Source organism: Hyla sarda, chromosome 10, assembly GCF_029499605.1.
Source record: "Hyla sarda isolate aHylSar1 chromosome 10, aHylSar1.hap1, whole genome shotgun sequence".
NCBI lineage: Eukaryota > Metazoa > Chordata > Amphibia > Anura > Hylidae > Hyla > Hyla sarda.
This window is the reverse complement of record NC_079198.1, coordinates 46051298-46068477: the sequence shown is the minus strand read 5'-3', so window position 1 is coordinate 46068477 and position 17180 is coordinate 46051298. Positions and strand designations below refer to the sequence as shown.

The 17180-nt window shown below is 45.0% G+C and overlaps 1 protein-coding gene across 1 annotated transcript in view; it reads left to right on the top strand.

Moving 5' to 3' along the window:
* The window catches only part of LOC130293619 (NXPE family member 4-like), a 255971-nt gene that overhangs the window by 189578 nt on the left and 49213 nt on the right, over positions 1-17180 (top strand). Inside the window, exon 4 of the mRNA XM_056542504.1 lies at positions 2125-2343. Within this exon, the coding sequence (XP_056398479.1) occupies positions 2125-2343 (219 nt within the window). The remainder of the gene's footprint in view (positions 1-2124; positions 2344-17180) is intronic.

The following is a 17180-nucleotide window of genomic DNA, read 5'->3' as shown; positions in this document are numbered from 1 at the left end:
TCAGGCCGCCGCCGGAGAGAAGCGCAGCGCAGTACAGGTAAGTGTGTCTGTGTGTGTGTGTGTGCGTGCATGTGTGGGTGTCTGTCTGTCTGTGTGTGTGTGCATGTGTGGGTGTCTGTCTGTGTGTGTGTGTGCGCATGTGTGGGTGTCTGTCTGTGTGTGTGTGTGTGTGAGAGAGTCGAGGGTGTGGGGGAACCTGCTACTACCTAATGTGGGGAACCTGTTACTACCTAATGTGGGGAACCTGCTACTACCTAATGTGGGGAACCTGCTTCTACCTAATGTGGGGAACCTGCTTCTACCTAATGTGGCGAACCTGCTTCTACCTAATGTGGGGAACCTGCTACTACCTAATGTGGGGAAACTGCTACTACCTAATGTGGGGAAATTGCTACTACCTAATGTGGGGAACCTGCTACCAACTTATATGGGGAACCTGCTTCAACCTAATGTGGGGAACCTGCTACTACCTAATGTGGGGAACCTGCTACTACCTAATGTGGGGAAACTGCTACTATCTACCTAATGTGGGGAACCTGCTGCCTATCTAATGTGGAGAACCTACTGCCTATCTAATGTGGGGAACCTGCTGCCCACCTAATGTGGGGAACCCCCAGAAGTAGCACCCCCATCATCCGTCAGCTCATGCTATTACCACACGGGGAGTTGGGGGGTTTCTGGTGGATGATGAGGGGCGCATGATGGGGGCATTATATGTGAGGGGTGCATGATGGGGTAATTATATGTGAGGGGCGCATGATGGGGGGTCATTATATGTGAGGGGTGCATGATGGGGGCATTATATGTAAGGGACGCCCCAGTGGCCCCCGGATAATTTGAGTTTGAGACCCCTGGTTTAAATGGTCAGAAAAATCCAACAGAATTGTATAAATAGTAAAATTACTTTAATCGTTTTTTTGTTAATGGTTTGTTAAAACCTGATCAGAGGCCACAAAAAAAGTTGCAATAGCCCCCAGTGTGAACACCTACCATGTACTCCCTACCAGAGGGCTGGGAGAATGCTAGGAGGAAACCTTTATGCAGTCTCCTGCTAATTAAAATTCCTGGGCCGAATGGGTGGAGTGGAGTGCGGGCCATGGAAGAAGGGAAAGACTACAAATGTACAACACAAATAGAGAAACATGGCCACACATAGTAAGCAGAGAAAGGAATATCCAGCGCAGACCCTTTGTGCAAAGGAACTTCTTTTATTGGCTAAAATGCATGTTGCTAAGGGATACAACAAGGATTCATGCGGTGTGACGCGTTTCAGCCCGTTGGGCCTTAGTCATACACATAAAACAATTTTGTGTGAGTCTGCTTATATATGCTAGGTGGAAGTGACGACACCACAGGTGACGCCTCTGCCGCACCTGCATATGTAATTAGCATCACCGTACAGTGGTAAATATATATACTACAAAATGAAACATAGTACATTGGCGATGCCTTAAATCTACTTGGATACTCAGGATTTGTCGTATAAAGAGCTTATAAAATAGATAACAAAGACTTTCATAATCGTGAGTGATCACACAGAGAGAAAAAAAAATATATATAAAAACAGACACATTAATATCCATAAAATTAGATGGGAGAACATGTAACTTTGATATTTTTCGACTTGGGTAATCTCAAACAACATACTTGAGGTGAAACAGGTTAATGTTGATGAACATGAATGATCGCTGTGGTATAAAGCAAAAAATATGTGATACAAAATGATAGAGAAATGGAGGAAGGAGTTATTTTTACTAAACTTGGAGACCATATAATTGCATATAAAGTGGAAGTACGTCGGTTTGCATAAGAATAAATATTTATGTAAAGAAAAATAATTTTGAACGGACTTCCACTAATAATGCAGTATGGTGTCAAGTCGTCTATTCAAACCTTGCGGCATGCGTGTTTGAAGTGTTAGGATCCAAAACATACACATACACCTTTTGTATTTTGATCTACTTGCTTCTCAGCATAATTTAAAAAACTAACAGGTTGTTAGTATACATTTTGATCAAAAAGTACAAGCCCACTCGCCACGTCAAATCTATATAAATGTATGCCTTTGTTAATAATGCACATCTATAATAAATAAAATATTAATAGCTTATTTTATCTATGAAGGTTTAAGTTTACAGAAGAAAGATAACTGCAAAATTGGAATGGGATTAGAATATCCCAGTGGACATGTCATGGAAGAAATATGGTACCCAAAATCATGCACAATGAAAACCTATCATAGTGTGGACGAACTGAACACTTGTATGCAGGGAAAGTTTCTTTACATGTTTGGAGATTCAACAGTGCACCAATGGATGACATATTTTGAAAAAAAGTTAAAAAGTGAGTATTAGAAACTACAATGCAGCAACATTTATAAAGGTTTTTATGTATAAAGAAGTCACAGGTCTCTTCCAGATTCATTGTACATAGACATGAGTAGCATCCTTTTTTTGAGACAAATAGCACTGTAGTGTCAGATACAACAAAATCTAAGATGGTGGCTCCTAAGTGAGCCTTTGATGTAGATGTGAACATAGCCCAAAGGAATTTGTGTAGTTAAAGGTGTTTTTCCACTAAACAAAGTTGGTAAAATCAGATTTGATCCACATACATATTGGAAATGAGTATAAATGTACAGTTTTTATGCAAAATAACTTACTTCACCACCCTGTTGTTTTTCCCCATCAATCTGAACACTAAAGTGTAGCAGTGTGGCTGTTGTGGGAGATTAGCTCAGTGGAGCTAGGCAAATTATGGCAAATAGTGGATAGAGACAGGTACATGGAAGTAAAGTTTAAAACATATGTTACGCCGAGCGCTCTGGGTCACCGCTCCTCCCCGGAGCGCTCACAGCGTTCTCCTATTCGCAGCGTCCCGGTCAGACCTGCCGACCGGGTGCGCTGCGATAATGTTCCCAGCCGGGATGCGATTCGCGATGCGGGACGCGCCCGCTCGCGATGCGCATCCCGACTTGCTTACCAGACCCGTTCCCCATCTGTGCTGTCCCGGCGCACGCGGCCCCGCTCCTTAGGGCGCGCGCGCGCCGGGTCTTTGCGATTTAAAGGGCCGGTGCGCCACTGATTGGCGCATGAGGTTTTAATCAGTACCTTCACCTGTGCACTTCCCTACTTATACCTCACTTCCCCAGCACTCCCTTGCCGGATCTTGTTGCCATTGTGCCAGTGAAAGCGTTTCCTTGTGTGTTCCTAGCCTGTGTTCCAGAACTCCTGCCGTTGCCCCTGACTACGATCCTTGCTTCCTGCCCTGACCTTCTGCTTCGTCCGACCTTGCTCTTGTCTACTCCCTTGTACCGCGCTTATCTCAGCAGTCAGAGAGGTTGAGCCGTTGCCGGTGGATACGACCTGGTTGCTACCGCCGCTGCAAGACCATCCCGCTTTGCGGCGGGCTCTGGTGAATACCAGTAGCAATTTAGAACCGGTCCACCGACACGGTCCACGCCAATCCCTCTCTGGCACAGAGGATCCACCTCCAGCCAGCCGAATCGTGACAGTAGATCCGGCCATGGATCCCGCTGAGGTCCCGCTGCCAGTTGTCGCTGACCTCACCACGGTGGTCGCCCAGCAGTCGCAACAGATAGCGCAACAAGGCCACCAGCTGTCTCAACTGACCGTGATGCTACAGCAGCTACTACCACAGCTTCAACAATCATCTCCTCTGCCAGCTCCTGCACCTCCTCCGCAGCGAGTGGCCGCATCCAGACTTCGCTTATCTTTGCCGGACAAATTTGATGGGGACTCTAAATTTTGCCGTGGTTTTCTTTCACAATGTTCCCTGCATTTGGAGATGATGTCGGACCAGTTTCCAACTGAAAGGTCAAAGGTGGCTTTCGTAGCCAGCCTTCTGTCTGGGAAAGCCCTGTCATGGGCCACACCGCTCTGGGACCGCAATGATCCTGTCACTGCCTCTGTACACTCTTTCTTCACGGAGATTCGAAGTGTCTTCGAGGAACCTGCCCGAGCCTCTTCTGCTGAGACTGCCCTGCTGAACCTGGTCCAGGGTAATTCTTCTGTTGGCGAGTACGCCATCCAATTCCGTACTCTTGCCTCCGAATTGTCCTGGAATAACGAGGCCCTCTGCGCGACCTTTAAAAAAGGCCTATCCAGTAACATCAAAGATGTGCTGGCCGCACGAGAAATCCCTGCTAACCTGCATGAACTTATTCATCTTGCCACCCGCATTGACATGCGTTTTTCCGAAAGGCGTCAGGAGCTCCGCCAGGATATGGACTTTGTTCGCACGAGGCGGTTTCTCTCCCCGGCTCCTCTCTCCTCTGGTCCACTGCAATCCATTCCTGTGCCTTCCGCCGTGGAGGCTATGCAAGTTGACCGGTCTCGCTTGACATCTCAAGAGAGGACACGACGCCGCATGGAGAACCTTTGCCTGTACTGTGCCAGTACCGAACATTTCTTGAAGGATTGTCCTATCCGACCTCCACGTCAGGAAAGACGCAAGCTGACTCCGCACAAAGGTGAGACAGCTCTTGATGTGAACTCTGCTTCTCCACGTCTTACTGTGCCTGTGCGGATTTCTTCTTCTACCTTCTCCTTCTCAGCTATGGCCTTCTTGGATTCCGGATCTGCAGGAAATTTTATTTTGGCCTCTTTCATCAACAGGTTCAACATCCCGGTGACCAGTCTCGCCAGACCCCTCTACATCGCCTCTGTTAATAATGAAAGATTGGACTGTACTGTGCGTTACCGCATGGAACCCCTCTTAAAGTGCATCGGACCCCATCACGAAAAAATTGAATTTCTGGTCCTCTCTAACTGCACTTCGGAAATTCTTCTTGGATTACCGTGGCTTCAACGCCATTGTCCAACCCTCGATTGGACCACCAGGGAAATCAAGAACTGGGGTACTTCTTGCCACAAGGACTGTCTTAAGCCTGCTCCCTGTACTGTTAGTCAAGACCCTGTGGTTCCAGCGATATCTGGTCTCCCCAAGGCCTATCTGGATTATGCTGATGTTTTTTGCAAAAAACAAGCAGAGACTTTGCCTCCTCACAGGCCTTATGACTGTCCTATTGACCTCCTCCCTGGTACTACTCCACCCCGGGGCAGAATCTATCCTCTGTCTGCTCCGGAAACACAAGCCATGTCGGAGTACATCCAAGAGAATTTAAAAAAGGGGTTTATCCGCAAGTCTTCTTCTCCTGCCGGAGCTGGATTTTTTTTCGTTTCCAAAAAAGACGGCTCCTTACGCCCTTGCATTGATTAAAGCGGACTTAATAAAATCATTGTAAAAAAACGCTATCCCCTAGCTCTTATCTCGGAACTCTTTGATCGCCTACGAGGCGCCCACATCTTTACCAAGCTGGACTTAAGAGGTGCATATAATCTCATCCGCATCAGGGAGGGGGACGAGTGGAAGACCGCATTTAACACCAGAGATGGACACTTTGAATATCTGGTTATGCCCTTTGGGCTTTGCAACGCCCCTGCCGTCTTCCAAGACTTTGTAAATGAAATTTTTCGTGATCTTCTATATACCTGTGTTGTGGTTTACCTAGACGATATTCTGATTTTTTCTGCTAACCTACAAAAACCAGCATGTCCGCATGGTTCTTCAGAGACTTCGGGACAATCAATTATATGCCAAAATGGAAAAATGTCTCTTTGAATGTCAATCTCTTCCCTTCCTAGGATACTTAGTCTCTGGCCAGGGACTACAAATGGACCCAGATAAACTATCAGCCGTATTGGATTGGCCACGCCCCTCCGGACTCCGTGCTATCCAATGTTTTTTGGGGTTTGCCAATTCTTACAGACAATTTATTCCGCACTTTTCCACTATTGTGGCTCCTATCGTGGCCCTAACCAAGAAAAGCGCAAACCCTAAGTCCTGGCCTCCTCAAGCGGAAGACGAATTCAATCATCTCAAGACTGCCTTTTCTTCTGCTCCCGTACTCTCCAGACCTGATCCATCTAAGCCCTTCTCGCTGGAGGCAGACACCTCCTCGGTGGGAGCTGGAGCAGTACTCCTACAAAAAAATTCTTCCGGGCATGCTGTTACTTGTAGTTTCTTTTCTAGGACCTTCTCTCCGGCGGAGAAAAACTACTCCATTGGTGATCGAGAACTACTGGCCATAAAATTGTCGCTTGAGGAATGGAGGCACCTGCTGGAGGGATCCAAATATCCAGTTCACAAGAATCTCTCTTATCTTCAGTCTGCCCAACGGCTGAACCCTCGCCAGGCTAGGTGGTCGTTTTTCTTTGCCCGTTTTAACTTTGAAATTCATTTTCGCCCTGCTGACAAGAACATTAGGGCTGATGCCCTCTCTCGTTCATCGGATGCCTCTGAAGTGGAAGCTTCTCCGCAACAAATTATTCCTCCGGACTGTCTGATCTCCACTTCTCCAGCTTCCATCAGACAAACTCCTCCAGGGAAGACCTTCGTCTCTCCACGCCAGCGCCTCAGGATTCTCAAGTGGGGACACTCACACCTCGCAGGCCATGCTGGCATCAAAAAATTCATCCAGCTCATCTCTCGATTTTATTGGTGGCCTACCCTGGAAGCTGATGTTGTTGATTTCGTGCGGGCTTGTACAGTCTGTGCCCGGGACAAGACCCCTCGCCAGAAGCCTGCTGGTCTCCTCCATCCTCTGCCTGTTCCTGAACGACCATGGTCTCAGATTGGTATTATTACTGACTTACCTTTATCCCATGGCAACACAGTTATTTGGGTGGTCGTTGATCGATTCTCCAAGATGGCACATTTTATCCCTCTTCCAGGTCTTCCTTCTGCGCCTCAGTTGGCGAAACAATTTTTTATACACATTTTTCGCCTTCACGAGCTGCCCACGCATATCGTCTCGGATAGAGGCGTTCAATTTGTGTCTAAATTCTGGAGGGCTCTCTCTAATCAGCTCAAAATCAAATTAAACTTCTCGTCTTCTTATCATCCCCAATCCAATGGGCAAGTAGAAAGAATTAATCTGTTCTGGGTGACTATTTGCGACATTTTGTTTCCTCCCGCCAGGATGACTGGGCAGATCTTCTACCATGGGCCGAATTCTCGTACAATTTCAGAGTCTCTGAATCTTCTGTAAATCCCCATTTTTCGTGGTGTACGGCCGTCACCCTCTTCCCCCCCTTCCCACTCCCATGCCCTCTGGTTTGCCCGCTGTTGATGAGGTGACTCGGGACATCTCCACCATTTGGAAAGAGACTCAAAATTCTCTCTTACAGGCCTCCCATTTTTTCTCCCGGAGACAAAGTATGGCTCTCCGCCAAGTATGTCCGCTTTCGTGTCCCGAGTTATAAACTGGGACCACGTTATCTTGGTCCTTTCAAAATCAAGTGGTAAATCAACCCTGTCTCTTACAAACTCCTTCTTCCTCCTTCTCTCTGTATTCCTAATGCTTTCCATGTCTCTCTCCTTAAACCACTCATCCTTAACCGCTTCTCTCCCAAAGTTGTTTCTCCCACTCCAGTTTCCGGGTCCTCTGACGTTTTTTCGGTGAAAGAAATTCTGGCATCCAAGACGGTCAGAGGTAAAAAAAAATTTGGGGTTGATTGGGAGAATTGCGGCCCAGAGGAGAGATCATGGGAACCTGAGGACAACATCCTGGACAAGGATCTTGTCCTCAAATTCTCAGGTTCCAAAAAAAGGGGGAGACCCAAGTACTGTTACGCCGAGCCCTCCGGGTCCCCGCTCCTCCCCGGAGCGCTCACAGCGTTCTCCTATTCGCAGCGCCCCGGTCAGACCTGCCGACCGGGTGCGCTGCGATAATGTTCCCAGCCGGGATGCGATTCGCGATGCAGGACGCGCCCGCTCGCGATGCGCATCCCGACTCGCTTACCAGACCCGTTCCCCGTCTGTGCTGTCCCGGCGCACGCGGCCCCGCTCCTTAGGGCGCGCGCGCCGGGTCTTTGCGATTTAAAGGGCCGGTGCGCCACTGATTGGCGCATGAGGTTTTAATCAGTACCTTCACCTGTGCACTTCCCTACTTATACCTCACTTCCCCGGCACTCCCTTGCCGGATCTTGTTGCCATTGTGCCAGTGAAAGCGTTTCCTTGTGTGTTCCTAGCCTGTGTTCCAGACCTCCTGCCGTTGCCCCTGACTACGATCCTTGCTGCCTGCCCTGACCTTCTGCTACGTCCGACCTTGCTCTTGTCTACTCCCTTGTACCGCGCTTATCTCAGCAGTCAGAGAGGTTGAGCCGTTGCCGGTGGATACGACCTGGTTGCTACCACCGCTGCAAGACCATCCCGCTTTGCGGCGGGCTCTGGTGACTACCAGTAGCAACTTATAACCGGTCCACCGACACGGTCCATGCCAATCCCTCTCTGGCACAGAGGATCCACCTCCAGCCAGTCGAATTGTGACAACATACAGCCTTCACACTAAGGCAAAAAAAACACAAAATAAAATCTTGCTTGTCGAGCGCTTACATAAAACTTCCCTGTCTATACAGGTGGCTTACTTCCAGACACCCAACACAACAATCAAGAAATGTGTAAGGCTGGGTTCACACCACGTTTTGTTAACAACGGTTCCCGTATATGGCTGGGAGGAGGAGGGGCGGGGCTTCATCGCGGCGCCCGCACTCAGCTGTATTCGGGAACCGTATTTAATGCATGTCTATGAGCCGGCAGGAGTGAACCGCAGCCTCCAGTCGGCTTCGTTTTCGGCCGTATGCGGTTTCCCGACCGCAGGCAAAAACGTGGTCGACCGCGTTTTTGCCTGCGATCGGGAAACCGCATACGGCCGAAAACGAAGCCGACCGGAAGCTGCGGTTCACTCCGGTCGGCTCATAGACATGCATTCAATACGGTTCCTGAATACGGCTGAGTGCGGGCGCCGCGATTAAGCCCCGCCCCCCTCCTCCCTGCCATGTACGGGAACCGTAGTTAACAAAACGTGTTGTGAACCCAGCCTTTCTCAAATGGGTTACAGTGTCACCTTCTAAGACTGTAAACATGTGGTTTCGGACTTTTATTAATGGTGCACAGGCCTCAAACTTTTGAAAAGTTCAATTGCCTGCCCGGGCTTGCCGAACTTTTGGGAAATATTCGGTTCTGGTCGAACTAGTTTGCCACAAACTGGCAATGAAATAAGCCCCAAAATACATGTATAACATTGTCTAAAAGCTCTATTGCCCTGCATAACACTACTAGGAATTCATTCAAGTAGTTTCAAAGTGGTTTAAAAGATAAGTTATGGTGACATGGGGTAACCCATGGTAACTAACAGTTTGTTTAATGTACTAGCAGATTTTGTATACTAAAATAAAGCTGCATAAAGTATCCCTGGTAGTTGGCAGATGCCTGCCATTTTTAAAATGCACACAAAGGTATTGGAAGACTTAATGGCTTTTTTCAAGCGTTTCAGAAATTATTCCTTTTTTGTAATAACTGCTTTTGGTACTGTGGTGACGCCAAAGTTGTCGTGTGACCACGGGGTGTGAAGGGTGTAGGTGGATGGGGCAGATGGTATAGCCCAGTGGCAAGGTGTTATTAACCCCTAATGTTCATGACGCCAGAGTGGTTTTTGGGGATCGGCAACCACCCAAACCATATCTCAGTTATCCCAAGGTTAGGCAGGGCAAGAAGAGACCACGACCGGGTTATGGTTAGCGGAGGATTTACTGAGGTCAGACAGTTGTTACAGTCTTTACAGCTAGGCCAGAATCCCAGAGAGTCAGCCAGTAACACGGAAAGGGCCCTGCAGCTTGCTTGGGGTTGCAATACTTTTGGATCAGGCTTCCATGCAGCCCCTCTGACTATAATTGACTTGACTGGTAACTTGACTTGGTTGTAGGTAGAGACAGTAGACATAGATGTCTGAACTTAATGACATATGCAGGCTTTATGGCCTTCAGGTGTACTGAATGCTGGATCGGAGGTGTCTGTGCTTTGCTGTCCTCAGCAGAAAGAGCAAAAGAGGCAGATTGCAGCACCTCCCTTCCTTATAAATGAGGGCTGAGCTAGAAGCCCATAGGTCAAGCTGCAGGTCATGTGGTTTACTGGTGCTCTCTGGGTAACGTGTGATAACATAACATGTGATAACTCCAAAGGTCCTTTATACATTGGCATTGGTCCTCCAAAGGTCCTTTATACTTTATTTACACATAATACATAACCTTGTACTGGCTAGACATAGTAACACTAACTTCATTATGGGGAGACACTGCAGGAGAGCCTCCAGGACACTGAGGGACTCAACCTGATAGGGCTTCAGTATTGTACAGGACTATGTTCTGTACTGGGATATTAAAGTACTTTTTTGGTGTACACCATTGTTTAGTGTGTCTACTTTCAACAGAATTAGTGTCCCAAAAAAGAAAGGAAATACCTTTTGTATGAAAAGTAAAAAATCTCTACTTTTTGGAGATTATCTATGTGTAGGCCTGGCTGAAAGTAGCAGCTAGGCTTCCACTTGTTTGTTTTTTTACACCTTTAAAAAACACCTTTAACCCCTTAAGGACCAAGGACGTACCGGTACGTCCTTGGTCCTGCTCTCCTGATATAACGCGGGGTTACCCGCCTCTAATAGCGCGCAGCGCCGATCGCGGCGCCGCGCGCTATTAACCCTTTAGCCGCGCGCTCAAAGCTGAGCCGCGCGGCTAAAAGTGAAAGTGAAAGTTCCCGGCTAGCTCAGTCGGGCTGTTCGGGATAGCCGCGGCTAATCGCGGCATCCCGAACAGCTGACAGGACAGCGGGAGGGCCCCTTCCTGCCTCCTCGCTGTCCGATCGCCGAATGACTGCTCAGTGCCTGAGATCCAGGCATGAGCAGTCATGCGGCAGAATCGTTGATCACTGGTTTCTTATGAGAAACCAGTGATCAACATAGAAGATCAGTGTGTGCAGTGTTATAGGTCCCTATGGGACCTATAACACTGCAAAAAAAAAGTGGAAAAAAAAGTGAATAAAGATCATTTAACTCCTCCCCTATTAAAAGTTTGAATCACCCCCCTTTTCCAATAAAAAAAAAACACAGTGTAAATAAAAATAAAAATAAACATATGTGGTATCACCGCGTGTGGAAATGTCCGAATTATAAAAATATATCATTAATTAAACCGCTCGGTCAATGGCGTGCGCGCAAAAAAATTCCAAAGTCCAAAATAGTGCATTTTTGGTCACTTTTTATATCATTTAAATCAATAAGTCCTATCAATGCAAAAATGGTACCGTTAAAAACTTCAGATCACAGCGCAAAAAATGAGCGCTCATACCGCCCCATACACGGAAAAATAAAAAAGTTATAGGGGTCAGAAGATGACAATTTTAAACGTATTAATTTTCCTGCATGTAGTTATGATTTTTTCCAGATGTCCGACAAAATCAAACCTATATAAGTAGGGTATCATTTTAATTGTATGGACCTACAGAATACATATCAGGTGTCATTTTTACCGAAAAATGTACTACGTAGAAACGGAAGCCCCCAAAAGTTACAAAACAGCGTTTTTTTTTCAATTTTGTCGCACAATGATTTTTTTTCCCGCTTCACCATAGATTTTTGGGCAAAATGACTGACGTCATTACAAAGTAGAATTGGTGGCGCAAAAAATAAGCCATCATATGGATTTTTAGGTGTAAATTTGAAAGAGTTATGATTTTTTAAAGGCAAGGAGCAAAAAACGAAAATGCAAAAACGGAAAAACCTCCGGTCCTTAAGGGGTTAAAAAACACCAGAAAAACTGCCACAGCTTTTTTCTGCATTTTTGGCAGTTTTTTCTGGTGTGTGGAAACAGCCAATTTTTTACCCTGTACAGTTTAATCACTGTCTTCAGGCTAAGTTTCCACACAGGTTTTTTTCTGGCGTTTTTTGGAAAACTGCCACTGCAGTTTTTGAGACAAAGCCAGAAGTGTATTCAATAGGAATGGGAAATATGAAGTAAGGACTTATACTTCTCCTTTCTGATGGATCTGTTAAGGATGGGTTAATGACTACTGCTGTACTATTTTTGCCGAGTGTCGACGCAAGAAAATTCACACCAGACCAGGTTGGTATGAGTTCCCTCCTCGGTATGGACTCCAGGGAGGTGTGTTTATTACTTGGAAATCACATTAGTTTTTACAAACTGACAAAAAAAGGGGGGAGGGGGGCAAAGTAAAACTATGCATCGTTCTATATGCTGATTGGTCAATTGACCGTGGATTAGCATAAGTCATTTATGTTGCAAAGTCTCTAGCTTGAGATTTCTCCATCTTTCCACAAAGTCCAATGTTTAGACTTCTTGTATCCATAGTCTCCATCTCAAGGTTCTAGTCTTGATTACGGGCAAAAGGCAAGCTGAAATGTTTTGAAATAAGGAAAACAAAGTTCTTCTGCAATATTTAGCAATGGCATAAAGCATTTTAGCAAAGACATATGAGTATAGATATAGCGATCAATATATCAGAATATTATAGACCCAACAATTCCCCCCTAACAACTTTGTTTCCTTCCATCTTTTCCTATGGTGCATTCTGCCTAATAGTCCCAGGTTCAGGCGGAGGAAAAAAAACGGGCATGGGATGCTTCACTGATTTGAGACGAGCGGCTCCTGGTGAACCACCCCCCTTTGTACTCAGACTTGTCCTTTACTTGATAAATTAACAAGAGATTAGCAAAAGAGGGAGCGCTACAATCTGAAGAATAAAATTTCAAAATAAAAAAGATATAGAGAACACTCACCTGGTGTGAGCAGTGGGTCCCATATATTATAGGATCCACTGCAAACACCACCAGGGCCACGTTGGTGTATATAAAGGGCATTCCTCAACCAGGGCAGGTATCCAATCAGGGTTGGAGAGCGTCAAGGTACAAATCCGGATGGACTTCAAGTACAGCCGTGTGAATGATGCATTAAAAAAGGAATAAAACAACCAGCGCTCAGGAGGACATCAATTTAGAGGGCAAAGATACAATACATATGAAGCCTTAACTTACTCCACGTTGGGGGAATGCAAAATAAATTTACAGGATGGCATGTAGTTTATCCTTCTATCTTCAATAGTTCATGTGGACAGAGGGATGAGTGTGCGGCATATATTCATGGACATTATTGGGCGAAGCGTTTCTGAGGTTAAAAGGCTTCCGCCACCTCCTGAGTCCTCCTGAGTGCTAGTTGTTTTATTCCTTTTTTAATGTATTGTCCTTTACCTGGGACTTCTATGTTCATCCTACTCTGCTGGGTTTGCACTTGCACCATTGGCATACAGGATAGTTGTTCTCATGGGGGGAATTCCCTCGGTCATGCTTGGGTCTGATGTATCAATTTGGTTCATATAAGCTGAAATGGTAAGTTCGATATCCGCATACATTGTCCCTGTTTGAAATACGGCCTCTACAGTGGAGATTATTGTTTTCTTTACACATGGGACTATGCAACATCCAATTGTTATTCTCTGTAGTAGGGATTTGTCGGTATTGTCTTTTCTTCTATTGGCACTCTGTGGTCTAGAGTCCCAGTCAGTCCCCGTGTTACATCCCACTGCTCTCCAATAGTCACAGTTGTTCCCCCAGTGGTCATCCGTCACATATGTAAATATTGAATTGTCATGCCCATACATACTTGGAATACTGCAGTGCCCACTACAAACAGTGGCTCAGAAATGTTCCGTATGGACAATAGAAAAGAATGTGGAAAAACTGTACGGACAATGATACTTTCCAAAACAAGAAAAAATTCTATCAAAACGGTTCAAAGAGAAAAATTACCCGCAGCCCATCATTAGAGATGCATATAACAGAGTGAAAAACAAAAGCCAGGCGTACTGTTTAAAATCGGAAAAAACTATCAACATCACAGAAAACATGGAGGACCAACGGAAACTGAATTTCATCACCACATATTGCAATCCGCTACGGAAATTAAGAGTATTCTGGGAAGACACTGGCACATTTTACAAAATAATTATATATATATGATATTTTGTGTAAGAAACTACCCAGTGCACCCCAAGTCACATACAGCCGGGCTCCCACACTTAAAAGTATTCTTGCCCCCAGCATTATTCAACAACAAAAAGCTCTGGATACCTCTTCCACAACATCTCCTGGTTCATTTAGATGTAATCATGGGAGATGTCTGTGTTGCAAAGAGATAAAACATGGAATTAAAATATTCCATTCTAACAGCACCGGTGAGAAGTTTAAACTCAAATACAGGTTCACTTGTCAGTCCTCTTTCGTCATCTACCTACTAGATTGTGTTTGTGGTTCACAGTAAGTAGGACGGACCATCCAGCCGCTCCGGAACCGCCAAAACAAACACAGAGAGAATATCAAAAATAACTTCATGCTACAAAGTGTATCTAGACACAGCGCCAATTTACACAAATGAGGAGAAAATCTAATCTCAGTTACACCGATTGACCATGTACCCAGCCACATAGTAAATCGTTTTGAAACTCTAAAAAAGAAAGAGGTTTAGTGGATGTACAAATTATCCACAATTTTCCCAAAAGGGCTGAACAAAGTGGTTGAGACCATCATCTGATATATCCTGTATGGGCCACACCATTATAATTATATACTATGTCAAATATGATCCTTACAAGTAATAATTTCAGTTCCATTCAGTACTCTTTATCCTTGTATACATCCCCGGTTATATTTAACATAAATATTTTGTATCTCTCGGCCGGGGTATTATCATTGTAATAATAATAATTTTAATATCCATCAAATTTGCTAGGGCGCATGGCATGTATGCAACCAGCAAACACATTGAGTTTATGTATATGTATGCATTTTTCTTGTAACCATCATTGTATGTAACAATTTTATACCTACTACTAGTTATATGCATCTTGCTTCCCAACCTGTTTATTTAATTTAATCATTTTTGACAACTTCTCTGTGCCGAATTCATCTTCCCTACATGTTTTTATCTAATAATTATAACACCTTGTATCAGCAAGACAGGCTGGTTAACAGCTATAATTCATATTCTGTCAGCCATTAACAATTTTCATGCAGCATAGTAAAACCACGTAAAATTATTCATTCCACTTAGCCCGTAGTAGTAAAATATATTTCTTGCATTGTCCGGACTATTTTAATCAATTTTATAACTAATAACCACTGTTTATGTCTATGTGCAGAGCCTGCTACATTTTAACTTATTATATAATTTTTTTATGTGGTGTCCCGGTACCGTATCATATCCGGTACCTTCTGTTGTGGGTCCTCATAGCCAGAGTCCCTAGGACGTCAGGTCCCAATTGTGTAGTTCACCCCTAGTCACCTCTCATATAGATAGTCATTTAGCTAATGGTTTATTTAGGATTCATGTAAATATGACTGTATAAATGTAAATGAATAGTTAATTACCTGCCCATAGTGTAGCAGGAACTGCGGGTCACGTGGTCAGGTGAACTCTATGTATTTCTGCTTAAGGACCTTTGGAGGTCCCTGTTACGTAGTCAATCCCCTCACACTCTGTAACGGTGAGTGACAGATGTTCGGACTAATCAGATTCTCTCCGCCCCTGCCCATATAAGGGAGCAGCAGCCATTGTTCTCTCTCTTTGCTCCTGTGCTCCTGACGAGGAAGGATCTGTACAACTATCTCCCGCAGTGAGTTAGGCCCGAGCCTTTTGGCAACGGCTGATCGATTCTAATTGAGAGTGTATCAATCCCTAAACACTCTGCAGCATCACCACCCCTTATCTATCCCCTAAATCCGGACAGATCTGCAATAATTACCCTAAATTCAGAGACTTTAATCTATTTCAAGGTCCGCAAGAATTGTCAGTCAATGAGCTATATAGAGACTATATTCCTCAGACTGTCATTGTGAATTGGATGTACCGCAAGCACTTAAGTAAAGTTTGTTCAAGTTCAAGAACTTTGTGGACCTTCAGTCATTTATACATGCACCTATCGTTACTGGGAAGGGCGGCGATAGGCCGGAGAATTACCTCAGCATAGTAGCCCTCAGCCTGGCATCACGAACTATAGGGTTAACATTAACCCCTTACCTACTACAACATCCCAACTACCATACACCCTCAAGGCTACCACATTAATATTTCCTGTCTTTGCCTACACACTGAGTCTGTGACACAGTGCAGTGGGTCCTATATCCAGCTATTATGGTACCACGGGTAACCCTGTGTTCTCCACCTAACTGTTCTTTTCTATCTATCACACTCATTGAAATTGTACCGGACGGGTACATACGCATAACTGTTCTTTTCTATCTATCACGCTCATTGAAATTGTACCGGACGGGTACATACGCACATTCCGTCTGATACATTTTGACACTCTTCAAAAAGACAAACAATAAAGCTCCAGTGCCCATTATGTAATAACAACATAGCACCTACCTCCCTTATATAAACAACGAGGATATCGCACTCATCAAAACACCGCGCTTATGTCAGTTTACTAAGCGCTTCCAACAGTGTCCTCCCTTACATTCAATACACCACTGCACTGCCGATTATGACATCTTACAGATGTCAGCACTTTCTTATAGCTAACAGACCAGGGCACACCTTAGCAATGCTGACTGTGACATCCCATGGATGTCAGCACTCATGCAGCCTTACCTAGAATGTCCGGGACATCGCGGCACCATAGGTAATTTGCGATCCTGTGTCATAATGCGGCTATGAGCGCAGCCTGAGAAGCTTGTGCTCTGCTGCAAAATATCCAAAATATACTAACCTTCACCCCTAGGTGCATCACAGTGAATGAGAGTTTATTATGATTTACTATGTTTTGTTTATTTAGCCTAATTCTGGATCCCATTCATTCAGAGGCCGCTAGCATGGTCTCTGTACGTGGGTAGCAGCGCTACAAATTGACCTTTTATTACATTATCCAAGCATCTGTCATATGCATGTATTTATTCTAAACGTCTGTTCATATGTAAAATTTAATATGTTCATCCTTATTATGGTTTTAAATATGTATTAAACATTTTTTAATGACCTTTTGACCCGGAAGAAGTCCCTTCCCCGGGCTTTTTAACCACTGTGATTCCCGACGAATCACGTTCTGTATTATGCCCGACGAAGAGCTCAGCACGAGCTCGAAACTTGAGTTGCAAATAAAGACACTCTGTTAATTGTCACATGGACTGCTGCATATGTATGTCCTAGGAGGAGCAGCGCCTTGTGGTATTTCCTATTTTTCTTGGATTATATCTGCCACTGCTCATCCCCATACATAAGACATTGCTTTGGCACCTCGGGACAATTCACTAT